Source organism: Strongylocentrotus purpuratus, unplaced genomic scaffold, assembly GCF_000002235.5.
Source record: "Strongylocentrotus purpuratus isolate Spur 01 unplaced genomic scaffold, Spur_5.0 spur5_scaffold_12, whole genome shotgun sequence".
Taxonomy (NCBI): domain Eukaryota; kingdom Metazoa; phylum Echinodermata; class Echinoidea; order Camarodonta; family Strongylocentrotidae; genus Strongylocentrotus; species Strongylocentrotus purpuratus.
In genome coordinates, this window is record NW_022145597.1 from 16,386,273 (window position 1) to 16,413,767 (window position 27,495).

Consider the following 27,495-nt stretch of genomic DNA (forward strand, 5'->3'; position numbering starts at 1 on the left):
TCAAAACTTCTCAGGACATTAATGATCAAAAATTTAAAAGTGTCACAGAAATTGATAAATACAATTCAGAGAGGATATAATCTTTACACTCACTACTCACACACACAAAATCCAGAATGAGCAACACAAACCTCTTTTTATGGGTGTTTCGATTAGTAAAAATGGCAGTAAAAAAACACCCATGGTTTTTCCAAAGGTTTTGGAGCTGTGTACAATAATGGGCCTATTGTTACAATAATTAATCGTAAATCACAATTTCTCATACACCCCTATCCAGAGTTCCACTAAGTTCAGACCAAATATCCAGCATATCCACACCTTTCGGGTTTCAAACTGTAATTTTGTTTACGTTTTGGCATAACAAAAAGGCCTACAAAGAATTATTCCAGGGTATCCAGCAAAATTTCACTGGATTATTACTTCCTGGGCTCCCAATAGAGTTGAACAGGCAGCAAGTTAAATGTGCTTATTGATTGGAATACCTAGACAGATAGCACTGCCAATGTGAGTAACTGCGGGGCGAATTCTGTGGGGAAATTTTCAGATTGAACAATTGTTTGCAGGCGAAAAATCTCCTTCCTGAGATCTTGTGAAAAGTATCAGATAATCAGTTGATTATCACTTTCCGTTTGTTAAATTATGATGCTTAGGTAAAGTGGGGCTTACAAATCTATTTGTGGTAAGCTTCGACTTGGCTGAAAGACTAAATATGCACCCATGTACAATGGTTCATTAAACTAGTTTCAAAATATAGGCAACTATTAAAGGGAGTGTATCATGGCAAATACTGGTTAATGCCATCAACGTCTTCAACTGGACAACTGCACGTAAACAAATGGACTTAATTAACTGGGTCAGCATGCTAGCGTTCGCGAAACAGAACGAAAATCTCCCCACGCTTCGGTTTCGCGTATGTTGCACGCACGTGAATGCTGCGGTCGTGTCGTCCGTAGTCGTATTAAAACCCGATTGGCCCTGGGTAGCGCCACAGGAAAGAGTCTCGTCATGACACACATGATGAAAGAGGGACAAATGATATGGTAAACAAAAATAGCACAAATTTAAAAGATTTCAACCATCTCATCCCCCTCCCTCCCACCCCTCTCTTTCTCCCTCGCTCAAATAGCATACATCTCTTTCTCTCGCTCTCTCTCTCTCTCTCTCTCTCTCAAATAGCATACATGTACATCTCTGTCTCTCTCTGTCTCTGGACTTTCTTCCTCCTCTGGACCTCTATCTCTTCTTTCTCTTTCCCAGCTCTCTTCCGTTCCCTCCCCATCCCATATCCATTCCTCGATCTTCTCTCCCTTCTTCTCTCTCTCTTTCCTCTCTCCATCTCCCTCTTTCTTTTACTATTCACCAAGCTCAAGAGGATAATAAGTGCGAGGAGGATTGCGTGTAAAAGCACCCCTCTCTCTCTCACCTGAAAGCGATGCAACTGAAAGCAGATCCATTCGGACAAGAGCAATTAGTCAATTACAACTTCTATTTGATCAATGCCACTTCCTGTCTTCCAATAAACAGATGGAAATTCGAACCCTCCATATTCCTACAAATTTCAAACCCCAAACAAAGCAGCGGAAAGATACAATTGTGTTTTTATTAGAGATGCAATCCAAAACCACAAGCTTTATTTACTTTACACATGTACACTGTAGCTACAACTATTCTTTCTAAACTAAAGGCAAGTTACTTATGTTTTACAAACATAAGGGAAACACACTTTGATCAAGGGGCAATTATAAAAATGATATTTGTACAGAATACATTCTTTACAAAAGGGGTGGATGGCTGGATGCACAGTACCAAAATAAGCTGCCACCTCCCCCCCCCCCTCCCCCTCCCATTCTCTCCAGCTTCCATCATCACTGATAATATAAGAACAGCGTATACTGATTTATGAATGGGTCTCCAGGTTTTTCTCATCACACTTTATTTCATGTTTGTGCTTAAAATGCAGGTGGTTTAAAGCCCGTCTGTATGGTGAAAATCAATTTATTGTCACAATCTACAGGGACTACGATTTCATTTGATCATTGCTCTGACACATCGATATAGAGCCCTGGGTATCAATATCTTTTATTTTTTAATTAAAGGTTAGATGTTACTGTTGCTAATCATTCAAATTAATTAAAAAGCCTCCCAACTTGACGCAGTAAGCCCCCTAAACATATCAAAATCTGCTGCTGTAGTATGAATTTGACATATTTATAGTGCGCATCAAAACCTATACCTTATTCATTTATTTACCATCTGTAAAAAAAAAGTACAAGTACTGACCTTTGTTGGATGTTGCTATTTTTCTGACCAACTTTCCATGCATTTAAAAAATAAAATGATTTCATTTTGCTGCAGCATTTTACAGTCACGACAGCAGAGCAAATTCTCAAACTGAATGACAGAAATTAATGTTTTAAATCAGTGGAATATCTTTATGACTGTAGTTTAAAGGAACCTTTGAATAGAATATACAGCATGGCACTAACATGTACAGTTGTACATGTAAAAATTGTCAGAAATTTCGTCGCTGTTTTCACGAAGTGACGGTAGTGAACAAAAATTGCATTCACTTTGCGTTACGATTTTCCTCACTACCGTCACTTCGTGAAAACAAGGACGATTTGTCAGAATACATACAATGTTCATGTACAGCACCTGGCAATTTACAAGTCTGAAATGAACAACAGAACCCCAACTCAACATTCACTTGCTACATTTCTATGCAGTTAGCTGTAAATGTAGTACATGGAACTGCATAAATGTATACTTGGTTAAACACAGAATATAGACTTCAATAATCTCAGAAACTCAAGCCAAATGGTTGTACAAGTGTACACTACATTACAACAATTATTAAGCCTGAATTGGGTACTGAACCCTTACTGTCACAACTCCATATTTTATTTATCTTTAAGCAGTTAGCCAGAAAACATGTAGTATGCGTACTTGGCTAAACACAGGAGATAGACTTGAATAACCTCAAAATTTAGAGAACAATCTTTCAAACCAAACCGGCGGACGATCCGGATAATTCAAAAGGTCAAATTCAAGTTCATTCAAAACCTGTCGATCACATAACATCTCAACTTTGTATTTGTTCTTCCCTCGGTATGTTTGCTCGGCAAATAAAACCTCAGACAGTTTCTGCTTGAGGAAGCATCCAAATCAATGGCAAGTGCCACACTGCTGAAAATACATTCAAGCGGTCTCGTGCGTATGCAGATTCAAACTATTTTTGTACCTGCATGTGCAACTGTACATGTTCATGTACAAATCCGAGGCACTTAGGGTTTACAAGCCGTCAATGAGAATGTACATGTACATGTATTGGGGCCTTGGGGGCAAGTAAATTTCAAGTTAATAGGGACTTTTAGATTGAGAGGACGAGAACAGTGTGACCATCCACTTATCATGGGTGTCCATGGCAAGCCGTCTTAACATTTATTCCTATTTCTTGATATCAATAATTCAATTCTTGATATCAAGAAATTTTTTTCTGTTGTAAAGTAATGCTAATACTTGATTTGAAAAAATGATTTTCTGCTGTAAAGCAATGGTAATTCTTGATTTCAGGAAATTGGAATAAATGTTAAAACTGCATGCCATAGGCACGCATGATGAGTGGATGTTCACGCGTTCTCGTCCACTCAATCTAAAAGTCCCTATTATTTGCAGTGGTAGACATACGGTTCCATGACACATGCTCCGCCGACGATTGCTCCGCCGACATTTACTCCGCAAAACGCGACAATTGCTCCGCGACAATTGCTCCGCGACATTTGCTCCGCGACATTTGCTCCGACGTCAAATGCTCCGCCGACAGGTGCTCCGCCGACAGTTGCTCCGCCGACAGTTGCTCCGCCGACAATTGCTCCGCCGACAGATGCTCCGCCGACAATTGCTCCTCCGACAATTGCTCCGCCGACAATTGCTCCGCCGTCAATTGCTCCGCAAAACGCGACAATTGCTCCGCCGACATTTGCTCCGCCTGAAGCGACACTTGCTCCGCCGACATTTGCTCCGCCGACATTTGCTCCGCCGACATTTGCTCCGCCGTCAATTGCTCCGCCTGAAGCGACAATTGCTCCGGTGACATATGCTCCGCCGACAATTGCTCCGACGACATTTGCTCCGCCGACAATTGCTCCGCCGACAATTGCTCCATCGACAATTGCTCCGCCGACAATTGCTCCGCCTGAAGCGACATTTGCTCCGGCGACATTTGCTCCGCCGACAATTGCTCCGACGACATTTGCTCCGCATGAAGCGACACTTGCTCCGGTGACATTTGCTCCGACGACATTTGCTCCGCCCAAAAAGTGTCCCATTAAATACAAATGCTACTAGTACTACGACAAATGCTTCGCCGACAATATTTTTTTTTCACGGGTTGTTTTTGTTTGTTTCTTTTTTTTCCTTCATTTTTTGAATGCATTTCATGACATTATGTAAATGAAATGAAATGAATGAATGTTGATAATGTGGGAGGAAAAAGCAGTTGCCTAAAATTCATTTCGAATATACTGAAATAACTTTCCATCTATCACTGTACGTCCCACATAATGTACACTAAACACTCATTACATGTCATGGGAAGTTTTTTTTTTTAAAGTAGAGCAGCAAGCCACATTCCCCAATACGCGCATACCTCCTAGTTAATTTCAAACAGCTCATCAATATGTAAGACCTGAAATTACCTCAATGAAAGAAGACTAATAACATGAGAGGAAAGAAAAGAGCAAAAAAGACAACCGTTTTTTGCTATTCCCCATAATGTTTGATTTAAAAAAATAAAAAATAAAATTATAGCTCCTTACGCAAGTTCTTGGCGAAAGATAATTACTCCGCTCAAAATCTGTTTCATGTATTACTCATTAGCTGATCCAAAGCTCAAGGCTATCTCTCTCTCTCTCTCTCTTTCTCTCTCTCCCATGCTCCTCCTTTTCCTGTTTACACCGTTTTCTTGTCTTCTTTGCTCTTTTCTTTCCTCTCATGCTATTAGTCTTCTTTCATTTCCATCACTTCTTCTCTGCTCCCCCTCTCGAGTTCTATTTCTCTCGTGAAATTGAAACGTAAAGTAATACAATCATGTAGTACATTCTTTGTTTAGAATAATATTTTCAATAATATCCAGTCCATTTTCTAAAGGTTTCTTTCCTTTAGTTAAGTGTATGTAGCTTTAATATATATATGTTAGTGTGCAAAACACTCCGTTTCATTCGAGTACTTTGTTTTCACTAAATAATTTAAGGGACTCACGAAGCCACCGGAAGAAGAGCAATTGGCTTATCATGAAGAACTAACATCAAACTGCAACAAAATGATTTGTATAAATGTGAATAAGCAGAAAGGCTGCCATCTCATTTTCCCGTCTGAATGGGTTCTCTTCCTTACGTATATAAGTGCCCTTATTTTCTAAACTTTTTTTTTTTATATTTGTGTGTTTATTAAATTTTCAATCATATAAAAATGACATATTTACAAGTCATTGGTAATAATTAGACAAACAAAAAAAACCAATATGTATAAGAACAACTAACAATAATGAAAGGACAAGAAAGTTATAAAACAAAAACATTATAGTAAAAAAAAAATACACTGTACACATATAAATCATAGTTTGAACTCCAGTGCATAAAGGGGAGTGAGGGGGCACAGGAATAAAAGTTAAATCAACATGAGTATCATAAGTCAAATCGCCATTTCTTAAAATGCGAAACAAGCTTGTTCCTTTTTTTCGCTGAGAAATATTCAATATCTTTTTGTTTCTTTATAAAACTCTTAAAAAGATCAACACTTGGTAAATCCCCCTTACTTATTTTCTAAACTTCCATGATGACCTATTACATTGTATAATGCTTTACCTAGTAAGATGCATTGATCGAGGTAATTTCAGGTATTACATATTGATGAGCTACTTGAAATTAACTAGGAGGTATGCGCGTATTGGGGAATGTGGCTTGCTGCTCTACTTTTTTTTTAAAACTTCCCACGACATGTAATGAGTGTTTAGTATACATTATATGGGACGTACAGTGATAGATGGAAAGTTATTTCAGTATATTCGAAATGACTTTTAGGTAACTCCTTTTTCCTCCCACTTCATCAACATTCATTCATTTCATTTCATCTACATTATTTCAAGAAATGCATTCAGAAAATGAAGAAGAAAAAAAGAAACGAAAAAAATAGGTGTAAAGAAAATATTGTCGGCGAAGCATTTGTCGTAGTACTAGTAGCATTTGTAGTTTATGGGACACTTTTGGGGCGGAGCAAATGTCGTCGGAGCAAATGTCGGCGGAGCAATTGTCGCTTCAGGCGGAGCAATTGTCGGCGGAGCAAATGTCGGTGGAGCAAATGTCGGCGGAGCAAATGTCGGCGGAGCAATTGTCGCTTCAGGCGGAGCAATTGTCGGCGGAGCAATTGTCGGCGGAGCAAATGTCGGCGGAGCAATTGTCGCTTCAGGCGGAGCAATTGTCGCTTCAGGCGGAGCAATTGTCGGCGGAGCAATTGTCGGCGGAGCAAATGTCGGCGGAGCAAGTGTCGCTTCAGGCGGAGCAAATGTCGGCGGAGCAAATGTCGCGTTTTGCGGAGCAATTGACGGCGGAGCAATTGTCGGCGGAGCAATTGTCGGCGGAGCATCTGTCGGCGGAGCAATTGACGGCGGAGCAACTGTCGGCGGAGCAACTGTCGGCGGAGCATTTGACGTCGGAGCAAATGTCGCGGAGCAAATGTCGCGGAGCAATTGTCGCGTTTTGCGGAGTAAATGTCGGCGGAGCAATCGTCGGCGGAGCATGTGTCGGGTTACCAGACATACATGTACATGTAAGTATTTCAGTGTGCATGGATTTCTTTCATGCAGAGGGATTACCATTAGCAACAAAAAGGTGTTCCCTCCCCTTTAATTTGAGATTAAAGTGGCACGTTTAAGTGTTAAACCATAACCTTTCTTTTTGTTAGAGATCTTAACAGAATTCCCCCCCCCCCATTTATTCACAATCATGAATACGCCTGTATACATGTAGCACTAGATGACTTTGAATTGCAAGAAGGTTCTCCCAAGAGATGCTTCGTGCAGGAAACTTCACCAGAATACTTAAGTGCCTTTCTTATCACTATGGCGATAGATATAACCTGAAAGCGCTCCATCCATTTCGACCTGCAAGGCCGGGGAGAGCAATTTACATTTTTACCCCACTTCCGTTCGACCATGCTTGCAATGCAAAGAGGTTTCTGACGGTTGTCCAGATCTGAAAGGCAGAATTTAGTGCGTAGTGCGCTCACGATTTGAAGTATGAATGTTCGGGTGGTGCAAGAAAAAGAGCCACTTGAGCGCCTGTTAGGACTCTAGGAAGAGGAGGTTCATGTACATACATGTAGGAGATTGCAAGTAGCCAGGAAAAACTTGCACTCTCATTTTAATTTGTTTTTAATGGGGCTACTTTTCAAGTGAAAGTACATTACATTACAATGCTAGCCAACTTATTTTATAGTAAATATAGCAGGAACACGTAGGCCTACGTGTACAGTGTACATGTATATAGCTTTATATACATGTAATGTATAAGCTACACATAGATGAATATTAAAGCCTAAAGATTAAAAACCATTCTGCAGAAGAAACTATGCTACCTTTCACAACACTGTACAGTATACCTGGACTGTCCTTGGATTGTCCTTACATGTAACAGTCGGATAAAACTGTCTTCCTGACAAACGATGGCCAAGAAAGGAAAGTCCTTAATGCTATTAGAGAAAAGTAAGATAGAAAAGAAAAGAAAAACATCCTCCACTAACAATAGCTACAGCAGAAGATAAACAGGTTAAGAGGAGGAAACAATCAGCTCCAGAAGAAAGGGGATAATCACAATAGAGTGAATAGACTCTGAAAGGCCTTTCCTTTTTTTTTTTTTATAGATTTCTGCCCTACTGTGTTCTGACAGAAGATAATAACATCAGAGCAATCAATACTTCCTGCTATACGTGTATAGCGTTCCGACGGTGCTCCGGTGCCCCCGGGTATCAATGTCAAGTTATCATCACTGTGTAATACAAGTTGAGGGGTTGCTTCGTAACATGGCCCTGTTTCCACAAACAAATTATCCCCTGGGTTGTGAAGGAGAAGGCATGTTTACATTAATTTACATTCGTGTACAATGCTCTGGGTTTAGAAGGGTGAACCCTTAGAATATATCAATGTGTGATCAATATATCAGAGTATTGTGTATTTCATTTTATATGAAAAATGCTTGACGTTGAATTATTCATACACGCTTTATAATGGTTGAGTCCAAGGCCTTTGGATTGACCAGAGACCATCTAAAAATAGACTGTAGTCTCCTGAATACTAATTGCCAACAATGGCAGAGATAATCATTTACATGTCCTCATTAAAAGGAAGGAAATGTGTAAGAATAGGAAACACAGAAATAGCATGCAGCTTAAGATGGAAATTGACATGCCATACAACTATATGTACATGTATGTATAAGCCATAAACAAATTAAAAGGACAGACCTAAAACACATTATTATACATGATATCAATTTGAAGTCTTCATCAAATTCCAAATAAAAAATTCTTAGAATTACATACTTTATGTAGCCCTCCAAATACAATACCCCTGTCTATATCTTTGTGTTACATGTAGGTTGACTAAAATTGCCATCTTCTCAAGTTGTTGTACTGTATTAAATGGTATACGTGTACATGTAGCTGTGGCCTACTGCTTTGAAAACGGCAAGTGCCTCTGCGGAAAGCAGTCAAGAGCACACTCACCCTCAATTCTGCATCACCACAATAGCAGAGGCTACATGTAATATACTAGTACATACATTGTTCATGCACAGGTATACACTGTCTGTTTGGAGCCAGAAGGGCATTATTAACACACACGTTTGCATGCAGTTTAACACAGAGCTTTCTATTGCCCTTGTGACTCTGAATAGACATACATTGTTGTAGATGTAAGCGAGCTTGACCCAGATTTGTTGCTAGGCAACCCCATCACCTTGCTCGTAATAGAGCAATGCCAACATCGAGAAACAACACTGACATGTTACCCCCCTCCCCCTTTCACACAAGGAAATATATCTTTACACTGAACAATACAAACTGTAGACTACGATACAATGTACATGTACCTTTATTCATTTGACCCCTTTCTAACACTCCAATCCATTCCTCAAAACTCTGTGAACAATAAAGAAATGAAACTTTTGCAAATTGTTAAAAAATACTTTTTCCAAAAATTTGCAACAATACTTTTACTTTATACCATTTTTTTTTCACATTTGGCCACATACACAAATGTAAGAAGTAATCTCATTCACCGTACATACTGTATGTATACACAACTATCCAGACTCTATCATGCATGTAGAAAAGCTACATCTACACACGAATGTTCATGAAGTGCAAGTACCTGTATATTGTGCGTGTACTATAGTTGACCACCCCCTTTAATCATTAAATGAATTTTTGAGCCCACGTGCATGCACTTTAGATTTCATAAGCTCTGTTGAGTGAAGTACCGTACATAATGTCACGTATAGTATGTATGAGCCATCAACCCTGTTACTTTACAATGGCATTGTACCTGAGTCACACGACAAGACCGATACCAGATATTTGATATTTTTATGAAATATAAAAGAATTGCATAAAACTTGACAAGGATGTGGATTCAATTTCAAGTAACAATTCATGAATAGAGCACTACTTAACAAAGATGTGAACACAGACTCTTTCCTTTCTGTGCACATCATGGATTGGCAATTGTTCCTTCCTTTTTATCTCAATCTTTTCCATCCTTCTCTCTCTCTCTCTCTGCCTTTCTCTCACTCTCTTTCTCTATCTTTCTGCCTATCTTTCTCCATACCTCACATTGTCTATCCCTTCTCTCTAAATCTTTCTTTCTCTCTATCTTTCATTCTCTCTATCTTTATTTAGAACTAAATCTTTTGCCTCTACACTGTACATTCTCTCTCTCTCTCTCTCTCTCTCTCTCTCTCTATTGGACTCTCACTCAGGCCTCTCGCCAAGAAATTAAAAAACGCGTGGCGCGACCCGAGGGAAAATTTGACCCCCCCCCCCCCCCCCAAAAAAAAAAAAAAAAAAAAAGTAAAAAATTTGATTTTTTTTTTTTTTTTTTTTTTAATTTAAATTTATTTTTTACAAGTATTACAAGTAATTTGATGAATTTTTAATACCATACCTGCCAACCCTTACGAATAATTCAGAATATTCTGTTTTTGGGGATTTCTAGGACCAGAAATTCCGGAATTTTCTGATTTTTCAACAAAAACAAAAAAAACAAAAAAAAAATGATTTTTTTTTTTTTTTTTTTTTTTTTTTTTTTTTTTAAGAACGCGTGGCGCTAGGTCGGGCCCATCAGGAACGCGTGGCGCACGCGCCACGCGTTATCTGTGTACGCGAGGGCCATGCTCTCACTCACTCTATCTTTCCTCTTCTTATATGTCTACAGGACTGTGTGTCTCCTCTAGTTCTTAATTTCTATCCAAATCCAACCCATTCTAAAAACAAATCCTACTCTATTTCCCTCCAAACCTAAAGATCTGTCAAAGGTACGTTGGCCTTCACGTTGGCCTGTACGTTGGCCTATGCATCATATTGCCTGACAATATCCATTCCACCGGCAGGCACACCGGGGCGGCTGGTCGACCAGCGACGCAACAAGGACATTTCACTTCAGGGGAAAATCTCCAGAAATCCCATTTGGCAGCAGTAGCAGATGGGCTGATCTACCCATCTAAAGAGCAACCAGATCGCCAAGATCTCTTTCATCGAAAGGTGGGGTTACGTGCAGGGAGACGGAGGCACTTCCTCACGGCTGCTCGTATTATCCTCGGACAGCTCTTGCACTCTTGCTGTCCAACTTAACCCCTTAATTCCCCCCTCTCTCTCTCTCTCTCTTTTCTTTATTTTGATTTACTTATTGTTAACACTGCACTCATTTTATGTAGTAGACGCTGGAAGCTGCATATATTCAGCTCAATGACTGTTTTGTGCAGACACTGACAGAAAGAGTTATAATAATTAGGCCTGAGTCATGTCGGGATTTTCATAAACCGGGTCCCGACGGCGTTGCACCGATCGGGACCCGGTGTCCCGAAATCAGCTCGTAGGATTTGTCACTTGCCTCTATAAAAAGCGCATATCATCAGTATGTCTCTTAAAAGGGACCTTTTTTATCAATCAAATAAATCAACACATGCATACCTCGGCTCAGATCGGTATTTTCTTCCATTTGACATTATTTTCATCCATGATTGGCGATGTTTAGTGCCATCATCGTGCCTCTAAAAGTAAAAAACTGGGGCAGAAATAGAAGGCCAACATTCGAGCCGCCATTTTGATTTATGCAGGTTGAATAAATCTGGTCAAAAAATATGAATGTTAGAATAATAAAAACGGCTTTCTAAAAAATTATTCTATACTGTACAATATACCGATCATATAATATTTTAAAGACAAAATAGATATTTATCTCTTATTTTAAACATCGCATGCTTTTTTTTAAAAGCTGGAAATTACTTGGTAATCACAAGAAGTTTCGATACGGATAGCTGTTGCAAGGCAAGTTCAGACTAGTCTCGGAAAATGCGCAGTGCGCCTCGTAAGCTGTAATGCGTGCTAGAACGCAAACAAAGACGTGATCGTAACGAGAAAAAAATCATTAAAAACTACGAGAGCACAATTGGAAAGACAACTACTGCTCAAAATTACCATAATCAGATACATAACTTGGACAAAGAATTCAATAATCGCCCAAGAAATGCAACAGAAATTGTGATAATCGAGGAGTAACTGGGTACATTTTTATCGCAAGGGGCCTAGCTGCTGCAAATACTCGAATCCTTTGTTATACTGCTTTTTACCGTAGAGGGCCTTATTTGGTTTCTAGCCTCGTGTTCAATTTAAACACGTGTAATTCGGATATCGCAGCAGGCCCTTCCGATAATGATTGTACCTATAGTAACTCCTTAAATATCACTATTTATGAGGCTTTTCTTGGACAACTATTGTATTCTTCCTCCAAGTTATGTTTCTGCTTACGATAATTTTGAGTAGTTGTCTTTCCAATTGTGCTCTCGTAGTTTTTAATGATTTTTTTCTCGTTACGATCACGTCTTTGTTTGGGTTCGTTCTGGCACGCATTACTGCTAACGAGGTGCACTGCGCATTTTTCCGAGACTAGTCTGAACTTGCTTTGCAACAGCTATCCGTATCGAAACTTCTTGTGATTACCAAGTAATTTTCAGCTTTTAAAAGAAGCATGCGGTCTTCAAAATCAAAGAAAAAATATCTATTTTGTCTTTTAAAAATTATTCGATCGGTATGTTGTAAAGAAGTACTTTTTAGAAAGCCGTTTTATTATTCAAACATTAATGTTTCTTTCAACCTGATTTATTACTGCTGCCGAGAGACCCGGCCAGTACAGTAGCTAGCTAGCAGCTAGCTGGCAACAACAACCCCATGGGGCGAACTGCTTTGCAACCACTATTTGTATCAGCAGTTCGGATTGATTCAGGATGAGCTAGAATATGATTGGTAACAATTAAATACTTAAGTTTTAAGCTGGATTGATTTTAGTGGTGTGCAAAACTGCAATTTCTTACATATTTCATTATTTTTTTCGGAGCGTCGGTTCTCAAAAAACGAAACCGGGACCCGACGGCAACAGTCGGGTCCCGGTGTGATCGACCGTACCGACTCAAGCCTAATAATAATAATAATAATAATGTCTTGTTTACCCAGGGTAGCCTCATCAGTATTCATACTGTTCTCCCTGAGGGCCCTGCAATCATGTAGTTTGTTAGAACTCTCACGTACAGTACATTGTTGCGTTGCTAGTTTGCTACAGCTCGTTTTCATAGAATGGCAGGTATCACTTTTACTTTCCAGCAGCCAATTACAACCTATTAATATTTCCTGTGCTTTGTTCCTTTAACTTTCACTTGTATTCTCAAATTTTTGCTTTCTGTTCATTCTTGCGATCTCTTTCTCTTTTGTTTATTTTGATTTATTAATTTTTTACACTGCAGTCATTTACTCATGCTGGAAGCTGGGCATATTCAGCTCAATTTCCGTTTTGTGCTGACACTAATGTATAGAGTTTGTTGGTATTCTATCTACAATGTAGGATTGCTACAGCCCGTTTTTATAACATGGCTGATCTACTTTCCGGCAGCCATTACAGCCCATTATTTATTTTTACATGCTTGTTCCTCCAGCTTTTGCTTTTAGATATTGTATGATTTCTGCTTTCTGTTCATTCTTGCGATCTACTCTGATGAGTGCAAGACGAAAAAAGCTAAATTAGTATGTCTGTATTCATTTTTTAATCTTTTTTAAAGATTATATTTGATGAAAACAGAGTCATGAAGACAAATACATTCTCATAGAATCTAAGACTAATTTCATACTGATTGCTAAAGATTTTGTTAAAATAAATATAGACTAGCAAAAAGGATTTTGATAGAAAAGGAACAAAGAAAGATATTTAAATCAAGACTTAATTGATCATGATCAATTGCTAGTCATTGATATCAGCTTGTATTTGTTTAATGTAACCAGCATATTTCAAAACTATCACTCAAGTACACTTCACAACACATACGTGTACGTCATTGACAACCCAATTTGAATGAAAATAAAACAATTCATGTGTACATAACTACATCAATACAAATATGAATTTTGATATTTCCATGTAATTTCGCTTGATACAGTATCCAGTTTCACTGAATCACACAACACTTCCTCCTAACTTTTAACCTGGAACTAGGATTACGGAAGCTTGCTAAAATGTAGAATTGATTTCCTCAAACTTTGCTACTGAAGGCTGTGCTGGCTTAATAATAATAACAACATTTATAATATTATTTCTTTATTCAAGATTGGAGAATACACACCTAAAAAACATTGCATATTAATAAATCCAAAATGATTTAAGAAAAAAACAAAAACAATAATAACAATTTGACAAAGTATTGACAAAGTATAGTGAGAAAGTTGCAACTTACCAGGTCCATTTAATACTTAAAGGCAGATGGCAGTCATGCATGATTGTTACCCCATATATTATACATGTACAGGTGTACATCAAATGCATGAAACAGGTTTGTAATCATTGTTTTTGTTTGTTGTTGTTGTTTATGTTTGTGTTTGTGATTGTTTGTTTGTGTTTTAATTTTTTATTTGTTCTTGTTTGTTTTGGTTATTTACTGTTACAATGAACACGCATGATTCCAGAAACTGCATGATACAAAGTACAGAGACAAACTTTTACGAATGTTTGTAAACTGGCCAAGCCTATTCTTAAGTATTTTTGGATGAAAAATTACAAATAATGAATGGCATACGGTGTATGTTTTGGACTAAAGTTGTTGATGTATGAAATCTTTATTGATGCAAGATTGATTAGTATATAGTACATGACATCTTCACATTACAAATGCCTGATGTGGCAAAATAAATCCATTGAACATAATTTAACGGCAAGCAGAGGATGGAAAGGGTAGACTATTCTCGCTGCAATACCGGGATAAAACGCATGTCTATGTAAAACCACATTTTCTGAAATCAAGAATTCATAGCACACGGTGTACACACACTCAATGCGCTACGCAAGGGCAGCTGCACGCTATGAAATCTTGATTTCTGAAAAAATTTGGTTTTACATAAACCAACAGTACACGTTTCATGTCCAGATCACGTCACTGGCTCTCGTTAAAAAATATCCCCCTAAAGTGAAGTGCACATTTGCCCAGGCCAGACATGAACTAATGACTTGTCCTATTTTTAATTAGTTAAATGACAATCAGAACGTTTTCAGGATACTCTCCTCCTGATGACCCTCACCTGAAAACCATCTCATAATATGGCTCATTTAATAACGATAACAATGCATTACAACAATAGCAATGCAATGTCAATCAATGTTATTGACATTACTAGACTAAAAAATGACAGTTTCAAGTTTGACTTTGACACGAGGAGGATCCAGATTCTACCAAACGAAGCAAGCCCAAAATTGTGCCACGGTAGGCAGCTAACAAAAGTAATTACAACTTTCACTTCAGCTCTCCAACATTCGCAATCAATGACCCTAGTTTCGCCAGTCGCACAGCACAGTCGCTGAAACTGCATCTGCACTTCGCCATGTACTTATCCGTGTACACGCTGCTGAACGACTCCTTCTCCTCGCTTGCACACAAGGGGAAGTGTGGGGCGAGGTTACAGTGCAATTTACGTACACAATTCATCGTCATTCCACCACAAACTTCCACTCCACACTTAGACACAAATCACACCCACATCGAGCATTTTGAAAACTCACCAATATTAATCCTTAAACTTTCCAATACCCGAACCTCGGGGTCTGCTGATTCTTCGGCCATGGTTACATTCTACGATTAAAAGTTTCTTCCCAGGATAGTGTTCCAGGGTATACTGGAATAGTAAATACCTGTGTGTTGCTTCCGCACGAATAACAATAGGAAAACTGCGTGGAAAATGAAACCGAGAAAAGTTTCATGCACGTGCGTCAATTACGCACGCGCACAGGTGTGTAAGTCTGCGTGTGCGATATGATTCGTTTCAAACTATGAAAATCAAATGTGACTCGATTCTAAACGCATGCATTTTTGGATAACTGCCAAAATTCCAATCGAATCACCATGTGCTTTATTTTGGTTTAATAAACCATGTATACAGGAAAATGCCGGGGAAAATGTTTCCTATGCTTTAAGTTATTTGTCTTTAAAAATGATTTTGTTTCCGACTTTAAAAAAACAATATCATGTCCTCTCTTTGCTTTCGTGATCAGAAGGCAAACCTGTTGAACAAAACATTGATTACATTCTTTACATGATTTGAAGACACCCGCGTAGACATGTACTACTAAAATGAAACGAGAGAAACGTGTTAGACTCAGGCGCGTACGCAGGGGGGTGGTTTTGGGGTTAACCCCCCGGTGGGGTCACTCCCCTGCAAAGAGTGACACATATGACCGTTACCACCAATGCATTTTGTGAAATTTAACCCCCTTTTTTACGTCAAAACAAGGACAAAATCGTACTTTGGAATACCCCTATTTATAAGATTGTAAGGACACTTTCGCAAATTTACCCCTATTTTACCATATTTCAAGGACAAGACTCGGCTCCGAGAATTTTTCTTCCCGGTTTTCTCTTTTCCCTTTTCCTGACCCCTATTTATCAATTTCGGGGACACCTGTGCACCCCTATTTTCTTTATTTCGAGGACGAGGAATATCTTGTCCGCGGACATTGCTTGAAATTGACCCCTTTTTCCGCGATTTTGGTAACGGTCATGCGGTCCGGAAGTCACATTGAGTGACCCCACCGGGGTTAACCCCCCCCCCCCCTCGAGTTTTTTTTTATGTGTATGTTTTATGTATGTTTTTTTGGAACCCCCCCCCCCCCCTTTTGATTTTAAAACACCCCCTTGAAAAAAATCCTGCGTACTGGTATAATCCCGGGGTATAATATGCAGTAACAAATAAATATATATATATATATATATATATATATATATATATATATATATTGTGTGTGTGTGTGTGTGTGTGTTACTATGCAGGGGCAGCTGGGCAGGTCATTACAAAAGGGGTTACCGCCGGGGTTACCGGTAGACGGAGCCTTAATAATTCCTGACATGGCCAAAAACGGGCGAAACTCTTTTGGTGTATCAGTAATACAAGTAGGCCTTCATCCTCTCCTTGTCGGGACGACAAGCATTTTCAAGAGAGGAAAACAACTTTGAAATATTTACGCCACGCCAAGTCTCAAATTCAAAGATGTGGATTTCTTTAAGAAAGTAATCGGGCGTTTTAATATAATTCCTAATTCAGAATCATTTGTTAAAGAGAGATGGTAGAAATCTCTTTATTTCTCTTCCCCTCAATCTCTTGTTTCTCTGTCCCCTTAAAAAAAGAAGGTTGTGGCAAGTCAATCTTTAGTACGGACTAAAAAAAAAGAAAGCCGGTAAAAATAGGAAAAGGGAGTATAGCAATAGGAATCGAACCTAATAGCCATACCTTTGCATTGTGAAGCAATCGCTAACCCACAATACCACTTTGCCTCACTATAGTATATGAAGGCTGTTAAAACATTCTTATATTAATGAGTTAACATTTTCAAAATGTAGGTAGTGATTTTAAACTTTCGGGATACGTGATGATTATTTTCATAGTCTGATGTTGTCAAGACTGCTCGTAAAAATAGACTTTCTTTCAGTTATTATAAGATAGTGAGTTTTTATATTATTATCATTTTGTTTAAATGCCGACATGAAGTGGTATATCAAAAGCCCACTACGTAGCTCCCTGACATGATGAATAGAAAAATGGTCTATTTAATATTAAGTATGCGTGCCTTCCTTACCATGGGATTATAGTATATTCAATTCTTGCAAGTCAATATTATGGACTAAAAAATACAAAATTCGAATAAAAGAAGATTAAGGAGTAGCTGAGAATCGAACCCAATACGTCTGCAGCATTATAAGGCGATCGCTTATCCGCAAGATCACTCTTCCTCACAGACCTCACTGGTACTATCCAGTTCGCTTCAATTTATCAATACTTTCTGATGTCAATAAAATGCAGATTCACTGCTTTTACGCAATCGGTGTACACGATGATGATTATTTTTAAATTCCGATTTGTCAAGATTGTCCCCGAAAAACTTTCTTTAAGTAGACCTAAGCTAACAAGATGTGAGTTTTCATTGCTTTTTTTTTTTAAACTGCCGACATGAAGTGGTGTATCAATATCCCACTGCGTAGCTTCCTGACATAACTTAATGAATAGAAGACGGGTCTAGGCCTATTTAATTCAGTATGCGTATAAATATTCCTGACCTTACCACAGTCTGCAGTATGGAATAGGGAAGCTTGGTTATTACATTCTACTATATATCAATAGCTCGTACCAGGGATACGTGACAAACTACTCAGATCTTTCTGACATCTTTCTGACATCTTTCTGACATAGCATCATTGATTGAATTAAAAAGACAACGACCCTTCCATCTTCGGAGAGACATGCATATAATGTTCGTCGTTTATTTCAATATAAATTCAATACTCTTAATAGGCCAAACTGCAAAGTGAATGAGAGAAGAACAAAATTATATGCGAGAGTTATAATACTTGACAATTTTAATTAAACCTTTATAGCCCCCATCCCCAATGTTGCTCCCGAAGAGCGGAGGTCGGACCTATCTGTCTCGGTTTTTTATTTCGTCGTTTATTTCAATATAAATTCAATACTCAAATAGGCCAAACTGCAAAGTGAATGAGAGAAGAAAAAAAAATTGTATGCGAGAGTTATAATACTTGACAATTTTAATTAAACCTTTGTTAGCCCCCATTCCCAATGTTGCTCCCGAAGAGCGGAGGTCGGACCTATCTGTCTCGGGTTTTCTTTCCCATCTTAACCAATAAAAATGGTTGTCTTCCTCCTTCTTTTCCTCGATGGAGGGGCGGGGCGGGGGCGGGGGCGGGGGCGGGGGCGGGGGCGGGGGCGCGGTAATTTTTTAACTGTCTAACGACATTATTATTGTTTATCATTATTGTTATAATGATTATCCTCGCATGTCATCATTATTGTCATAGATATATACGGTTATTACCATTTTCATTATCACAATCATGATTATTCCCGTTCCCTTTGGTATTGGGCTTTGGTCCTTATTAAGTCACTCAGAGAGGACTTAAAGACGTTAGGCCCCTAGATGATTATTTACAAGCATAATGCTTTCTTAGCAGTAAGGTAAAAACAATCATCATCATCATCATCAACACACAAACAAAAGTGGTGGTTGGAGATTACAGCGGCAAAAAGATGCAGATTGGGGTGCCTGGGTGAAGTTTAATGAGCGAGCCTCGATCCTATATAGCTGGTAGAGGTTTTCGATGAGAATTACAATCATGCAAGAGCTGTATAAGGCTCTTGTAAGAACAGCGATGGTATATGGTTCAGAATGTGGAGACAGCAGAAGGTATATGGAGGAGAACAGAAAGAGCCACGATACGGAAGAGGTCTTGTGTGAAACTGTCCGACAGAAAAAAAGACAAGGGAGCTCATGGAGAGGTTGGATCTGGAAGAAACTATGGTTTCTTTACTGTGCCAGAGAAGTCGATTGAGATGGATGGGTCGTTAAGGGAAATTGATGAATTTGTGAATAGAGCATGGGATCTGGAAGTAGATGGCAAAAGAGGGAAAGGAAGACCGAATATTTCATGGAAATAAAAGGTGTAGAAAGAAAGCGGTAAGGTTGTTATAAATCGGGAGGATTCTCAAGACAAGAAGAAGTGAATGGAGGAATTGCCATCATTGTCAGTACCCCTCGTAAGAGAGAAAATGCCGACTTTAATAAAGTGTAATGATGACGATGATAATTATTTATAAACCGCAACATGAACTTGACAATATAATGTTAAAGCAATTAATAAGCGTCTATTGCTGTCATCGTAATCGTTATTGCAACATAACACAATGCAAGATAATACATGTAATTCTTTGAAAAGATAATTATAATGAAACGCACTAATGAATAAAATAAAATGTGCTTAAACATATTTTCTGTCGAAAGTTGGCTATTCATTGTACATGTAGTTGAATATTAGATATATGATATGTATCTAAATAATTGCAGAAACATGCTGTAACATTCTGTTTACATTTAATTTGAAGTTTATTTGTTGCTCTTCTTTTTTGGGGTGTCTTTTTTCTTATGTAGCTTTTTCACCATTTTTAGTTTTGCAGAACTCAAGCCGTTTGAATGCCGGTTGAACTAATTGACTTATTAACTTTTGTCAAGAGATGGCGCTACACACAAATGTTGAAAAACAGACAAAGAATTGGAAAGGGAATGAAAAACCCAAGGAACTCCTTTGAAAAACTAATATCCACAATCTAATACAGTGAAACCTGTATATAAAGACCACTCATGGGACACAGTCAAAATTGTCTTTATAGACAGGATGCTTTTATAGCACAGGTTTCTATAGGAAGTCATGTCAAGGGTAACAAAATAGGTAGTCTTTAGAGTGAGGTGGTCTATAAAGTGGGGTGTCTTTCTATGCAGGTTCTCACATAAGCAGGTTTCATGCTACATATACTTCTCTATTGTGCATATAATTAGAATCATGCTCAACACTTCATCAGAGATACATTTTTTATCATACTCTAACAGCAAACAACATTTCAGAAAGCAATACAAATTTTTCAAATCAGTGTCAAAGTCTTTGTCGAACATTGTTTTAATACTTTGGTTGACAAGCAATATCAAACAAATACATTTCTTTTCATAATGTACATCATTATGATGTAATGTGATAGCAAGTAATAAATTGATTTAGAATCATACTTATATGTGTATCATGCACAGAATAATATGGGGCTTTGGCATACAGATTTCGTAGAGCTGGGACTAGATAAAACTAGTACTTGTTTTATGTTCTGGTTCCATTTAATCTTGCATTGGCTGTTGTTATTGGAAAATAACAGTGGCGGATACAGGGGGGGGGGGGATGCCCCCTCCCCTGGGAAAAAAATGTGTCAAAGCACATTAATTTTACCCTATTATTTTTACCCCACCCCTCCTGCATCATCATCATCATCATCATCATCACCATCATAATCAATGTGACACTGATAATGTAGCTACTACTGGGTATAATTGGCAAACCGTTCAAGTCGATTATAATTTTCAAACTGATTTGAAAACTAGTTTAAGAAAATAAAGATGAACATATAAAAAGAAGGAAGACGTATTATCAAATAAGAATGTAAAAAGAGGTAAGCTTGAAATACGATTGATCAGCATTCACAATATCCAACATAGTGAGCATACCCTTGATTTTGTCTCACTATGTGTATGTTTATATTGTATTAATCGTACCAAATATTGGAAATCAAATTTTCCTGATATGGACAATAAATTATATACTTATTGCTTATACATACTTGAATATGTTATTTCAATTTTGTCAATTTTGTAATGAATAATAAAAAAAAAAAAATATCAAATTCCTAAACAAATTATAGGCATTTTGGCTTGAGCGTATCGAGAACAGAGCCAGAATGTCTAGACAATAAGCCAGTTTTTGGCAACAGTTTGATAATGACCAAAAAACCGAACCACAAACTGGCTTATCCTCGAGAAACAATTTTCTTTTAAGATAGTCTCTAAACTTATGGCACCGAGAATTTTGAGTATCATATGAACATGCTATACTCTTCTTGAAAATAAATACAATGATTCCACTTAACATCTCATCTGTTTGGAGCCCAGTGGGTACCAACTCATACACTTTCTTACAGAGTTAACATCCTTCTGGTTTGAAAGATGATTATTCTTTCTCATAAAAAAGAGCCAAATCTCTTCGCTGCAATGTAACAAGTACATCTTTTGTGTCTGTGTCTTCACGTACCATGAAGGTTAGTCATTCAGGCCTTCAGGGAAAATCGTTCCACATTTTGTGGTTTAGGCTCAAAACTTACTACAAAACTTCATACACCTAAAAAATATACCAGATGCACAAGTAGAAAGAGCAAATATTCAAGCGTACACTGCATCCATTTTAATTGCATGACCATATGATATTGCGTTTAATACCAGGAAATTTTAAAAGGAACATGCCGGTAAGCTTTAAAATTCTCAAATTGGCAACACATTGAGAGGTCATTATTTTTTTATCAAAGTTGACAAAGTTTGTACTCATAGCTATTGTTCGTAGAGACATAACGTCTTACTAGAACAATGCAGCAATGAAGGAAAAACAATTTTGTTGCCAATTTGAAGAATAAAATGTGATCAATCAAGCCCTGAAAATAAATCCTGTCCTGAAAGGGTTAAACAGCCTGAAGAGAAATTTGCTGCAGCAAAATGAAGTGACAAATCCAAAGTGTGTCATATTATCGGTACATCTCCATAAGCAAACTACAGAGTATGTATGAGGGCCCCTTTTTAACATTCTGTTTTATTCCTTAACCTCCACTTATCATTTGTTTACACATGAATTGTTTATAATTTAGCTGTAATTTTTTCTTCCAGGGTATCTACCCCGTCATGCCTCATCTAGGCTTTACACATCCATCTCTTGTTTGAAAGTCTGTCTGGTTGTCATATAGCAGTCCACAGAATATATCCTTGCTGGTGAAACCAAGCCATCATCCTTTCCCCAATGGTCTTGCAGGACAGTATCGCAGCAATGGCTTCTTCATGATTTAGTTTCATCGATCAAGGCATCGACTAGTTCTTCAGATGAGAGTCGTTTGCCAATCATATCTGTGAGGAAAAAAAAGAGGGGAAAGAAAGAACAACAAAATAATAAGGGTAATACTAAAAACATTAGGAGTATGAAAATTTGGGAAAGGTTGGCCATTTTCATGGTGAGAAACTTTGGAGAATTGCTAAAATTTATTGTTTTTGTCAACTGTGAGAACATTACTTTGCGGCCAGACTCTGAATCTGAACCACTCATGAAATTTGCAAGCACTTCATGCGCGTAAAAGTTATGGTTTTACACTATTCTATTGAAGAAAAGGTGTTAGTTAATTCCTGTACAAGAAAATTTGTAAGTTTCTCTTTTCTCTAAAAAAAATATTGAATTATGCGACCTTAATGTACATGCAATTTTTGCACAAATGTTTATGAGTAACCCCCTTATGAAATGGATCTTTCCCTTAATGAAATAAATTGAAATCAAATCAAATCAGATCCACTTACTCTCCACCATGACAGCTGGCTCCTTCCCACCCCCATGGGACAGCATCTCTCTCCGGTATTTCTCCCCCGTCTCCTGGCGTAGGGGGTCTGCAGCGAAGCACCCGTGCCAGACCTTGGAGGCGACTGCCCTGGAGTAAAGGTAGGAGTAATACTTGGCCCCGTAACCCACCAAGTGGCCGAACCTAAGATGCCAAGCCTAAAAGCGAGAAGGACAAAAAATGACTATTGCAAGTATTTTCCACAAAGAATTTGTTGCATTTCAGAAAAGAATTGGTGAATCACTGAATGTTTTGACAAATTTTCATTAAAGTGACTCGGTAACATTGCTTCAGATTCATAATTATAAACCATTCGGTCAGGAATCCCACGACTCTTACAAGCCGATCGCCCGTCTGATTATCAAGATATTTATGATTGGACATCAAAATTAAAAATTTGTTTTCCTAACGGTTTTTATAACACTAGTACAGACTATCACTCAAAGTTTTTTACTTTTTTTAGGCAATTTATGATGATTTTGAAGCACAATTTTTTAGGGCTTCAATATTACACCATATCACAGACACTGATAACATGTAGGGCCATGCATCTCAGATTTAAAATCTGAGATTTAAACGATGCCTTTAAAAAAATGTTGGATACCATGACTCTTTACAAGACAGGTTTACTTCATAACTTGAATTTCTGATGACTTACACTGCCTGGGACATATGGAATGCTGGAGTGCTGTTTTTGGATCTCTTCCAAGATTTCCACAGTAGGCCTGTCCAAGGGGTGGTTCCCATGATAGACCTGGTCCAGGATTGAGTAGAAGACCTGGGTCTGCATCTCGTATGCAGAACCAAACTTCTTGGACTGGCACAGGCGATTGATCATCTCCTCCGGAAGGGTCTACAATGAAAATAGAAATGGGGTTATGCTATCAAGTTAATGATTTTTATAACGTCCCACATTTACATGAATTTGCTTGTACCAGTAATCTTATTCTGTAATTTTTGCTTTGGTGCTCGTGAATTTTATTCCTAATGCTTATTATGTCATTAATGTATTGAATATTGATCATCTCCTCTGGAAGGGTGTGCAATGAAAAAGAAAATGGGGTTATGCTACATAGGCTCATGAATTTTTATAACCTCCCATATTAACATGAATTTGCTCTCACCGGTAATCTTATTCTGTATTTTTACTATTGTGCTTGTGATTTTTTTTCCTAATGTTTATTATGTGATTTATGTATTTATTTATTTCGTATATTGGTTTGTTATTTCTTTTTGTAGAAATGTGGAAATAAATCAAATAAAAAACAACCTTAAGCCTTGGTCACAAATGCCATTACGAACTTGGTTTGGTTTGGTTTTATTTTCCGTATAAAAATTCAATACATACAAGAATACAATTTACAAATAATACAAATCAAGAATTAAAAAACGGCTGGAAAGCTCTATTCAGAGCCATTATTAAAATGGCTCTGTTCTTCCTAGAGGTCCAGAACTGCTACAAATGCCGTACGAACGATTTTCAGACAATGGAAAAACAGGGAGATTCGTACGAAATTATCGTTCGTACGAACCTTTGTGACCGTAGCATTAGTTTTAATAAATTAACTGATTAAGAAATCAACTCATACACAACTCAGCCGACTTAGAGCAATTACAGCTTCCGACACAGAAGGAGTGGAATAAGCTAACAAGTGGAATTGACGTAACTGTCATCAGCCCCAAAATTACTTCACAGACACAAATTAAAGGTCAAGGTTACTGCACCTTGAAGAAAAAAAAAATCCATGACTATTCAACACTTTCTAATGAATCACATTAACTCATATTGGGTATATTGATGGAGCTAAATAAAGTCATACTCTATTTTATTTTCATCACATTCATGAGTTTTCCTCTCATTCCTTTTGCTTGAAAGTATGTGCAGTCTGGGGCATTGATGGTGTGGGGGGGGGGGGGGGGCAGGTGCCCAAATAGAGTATATCAGAATTACATTTTAATATCTTGAAAGTGTTTGATGTTGAATGACGCTTTTGCCACTGCCACCCCTCCCCCATCCTGAAGACTGATCGAAGCTCAATCCCCTGGAATTCAACTTTATCTATTAAGTCAATCTTTTAACAAATCCTCTACAGATATACTTATGGCATAAACCTACCTCATTTGTTTGATGATGCCTGGCAAACTCTCTCAGTACCCTGTAGTCATTGGCAAAGTACTCCATCAAAATTGAAGGGACCTCTGCGTAATCAGTGGAACATCTGGTCCCTGTGACATGCTGGTAACGCGTCCTTCCAAGCATGGCTGAAATGAGAGGTTTGTTTTGAATGCACCGGTAGAACACATTTAAGGGCTAGTCCAAGCATCATCACTTTTGATTTACAGTACATGAGGATTTTATCAAATTGACACCCCTACAAGAGCATGAATCAGCCAGGGAAATTACACATTCAAGGTTTTACCGTAAAATTGATGGCAAAATTTCACTTAAATTGTATCATAATGTAAAGAGGATGTCATTTAAGACACACTTCTGCAAAGATCCCCCCCCCCCCAAAAAAAGTGTTTGAAGACAAAATAGGTAAATGAATACATAATTTGGGTTTTCTGGTGTATGCTGAAAACCTAAATTTTGTATTCTTTCATCAATATTCATCTTCAAATACTTTTGTTTTGAAAATCCTTGCAGAAATGTGTCAATCCTATTTCACATTAGGATACAATTTAAGTGAAATTTTGCCATTAAATTTTTTGGGCTCCCAACACTTAAGAGGGGCTTTAACTTATGCTATTGTACATACACATACATGTATTTGAACGCAGGGCCCTCAGAGAGAAGTCTTAATACCGATGAGGCTACCATGGGTAAACCAGGGCCCTGGCTTATAAAGAGTTGATATCAATCGCAGCTACGTAAATTACAGAGAGGAGACTGCAAACTTGTGATTGATTTGGATTGATCACAATTCTTTATAAAACAGGGCCCCTGAAATATTATTATCCATAATCTGATATTTTGTTAATACTCACAGTGAATGGCATGACCAAATTCATGAAACAGATTCTCCATCATCTGCAGAAATTAAAAGTAGACACAAAAATCAAAATAATAACACTTAAATGTTAATTATTCTTTTGATTTACATTTATAACAAAGGGAATGAATTTTGGAGAACATAAAATACTCAGTGGGGCTACCAAAGCTCAATTTCTGTTCTTCCATGAATTCTATCAGCAAATTTGGTCCCATTCAAGCAACACTGCTGAATAAAAAAGATATGAAGATAAAGATGAATATAGTGGTTTAGATAGATAGTACATTTCAGCAGCAGTAATTGACGACATTGGTATATAAATGACTCACCCCATGTGTTAGCAAGGGAAGGGAACCTGATCTTGATGATCTATAAGGTATACAGAGGAGAAAAGACAAAAAAGGTTATGTGTTACAATTCAGCATCTCTGTTACATGTACGTTTGAATGACAGATTTACAAATATATTGAAACAAATACATGTACTAGACACTACTATAGTTTCAATTACCACTAGCATTGACCATGTTTTCTTATATTCAATGACACACTAAGAATATTTAATTCCGTGAAACATTTCAGAGCAATTAAAGCATCATGAGCACCCAGTGGTGGTGGATATCCAGTGGTGGCAGATATCCGGTGCTGTAATTAAGTGAGTCATTGTATATTTGCAAGATGGATAAACGTCGCAGAGTGAATGTTGGATCATCCACAAACATACACCGGTACTTTACAGTGCGAGTCACAAAAAGGAAACCCGGATTCAACCCGAAATATTATTGCAATCATTAGATAAACATTTAATCAAAGGCACTTGCGTTGTACTCCATAATGTTTTCTTTAATTTGACACCTTGAACAATAAGTCAGGCCACGGAGAGCTTAACTGTAGCAATTTTCCTTACCAATAACAAATTTGCATCAGTCCAAGTTTTGATGAAACTGATGGTGAACGTAGGGTTTGGTTGAATAGTTTTTACCGGTTGAATTCACCTCATACATGATGAAAGCAACTTTATTCATCCAACTTGGGCAAGTTTTGGCAAAGGCGACTTTTGGCATGCTTTTTGAACAGAAAAAAGGCAGTGTTTAATCATCCATGATCGCTTTTATGATGAGCAACATATCAAATTAAAGAAGACATTATCAATACTATTATAATATATTTCAGCAATTTTACTTGGTTTTTAAGATATTCTGGCTTGAATCAAGGTTTATTGACTCGCACGGTATATGTGCTTACGGCATACTGCAGGCAAGAACAATCTTTGGCATTTGGTATGAGTTGTCGTCCAGCAACCTCCCGCCTCGTATCGTGAAGTGGCAGTCCTGGTGAGGCTTGCCGGGTCTTTGGAAGAAATCGCAGTAGATGTATCCTAGCAACCCCTCCTTCCGATGTCTCACCTCCTGCACCACATCGGAACAGAAAATGGGGGGGGGGGGGGGGGAAGGTGATTAATTCAATCATATGACACCTTGCCAGTCTCGACGAAACATTGTCTAGAAATTTTGGTGGAGCCAAGTATTGTACAATGAATACTGTCCCATATATGCCTATATGTGTTTGTACTTTATCACCATGTTGATTCTTTGTGACATCTTATTCTAATAAGAAAGTTTGATTCTTTTCAACAAGACCAGACCCTCATTTCCAACTCAAATCAAATTGCAATGAAT

The 27,495-nt window shown here is 37.9% G+C and overlaps 2 protein-coding genes across 2 annotated transcripts in view; both read right to left on the minus strand.

The window, feature by feature from the left end:
* Window positions 1–15,528, minus strand: part of LOC763344 (ras GTPase-activating protein 3) — a 98,183-nt gene extending 82,655 nt beyond the window's left edge. The window contains exon 1 of the mRNA XM_030981942.1: window positions 15,365–15,528. Coding sequence (XP_030837802.1) covers window positions 15,365–15,425 — 61 coding nt within the window. The 5' untranslated portion in view covers window positions 15,426–15,528. The remainder of the gene's footprint in view (window positions 1–15,364) is intronic.
* A 4,775-nt stretch (window positions 15,529–20,303) lies between these two features.
* On the minus strand, window positions 20,304–27,244 carry LOC115922654 (mitochondrial intermediate peptidase-like). The gene is made up of 7 exons (XM_030981943.1): window positions 27,062–27,244; window positions 26,147–26,186; window positions 25,813–25,855; window positions 24,941–25,086; window positions 23,483–23,677; window positions 22,787–22,982; window positions 20,304–22,345 (listed from the first exon to the last, which is right to left on the minus strand). Exons 1-7 carry the CDS (start codon window positions 27,091–27,093, stop codon window positions 22,278–22,280), a joined length of 720 nt encoding a protein of 239 aa, XP_030837803.1. The 5' UTR covers window positions 27,094–27,244; the 3' UTR covers window positions 20,304–22,277.
* Window positions 27,245–27,495: the final 251 nt, after the last annotated feature.

Coding starts and splice junctions, on each gene's coding strand:
- LOC115922654 (XM_030981943.1), bottom strand. CDS start 27,093: ATGCCAAAGATTGTTCTTGCCTGCAGTATGCC. Junction 26,187..27,061: donor GTTCTTGCCTGCAGTATGCC/GTAAGCACATAT, acceptor TATACCTTATAG/ATCATCAAGATCAGGTTCCC. Junction 25,856..26,146: donor TTCCCTTGCTAACACATGGG/GTGAGTCATTTA, acceptor TAATTTCTGCAG/ATGATGGAGAATCTGTTTCA.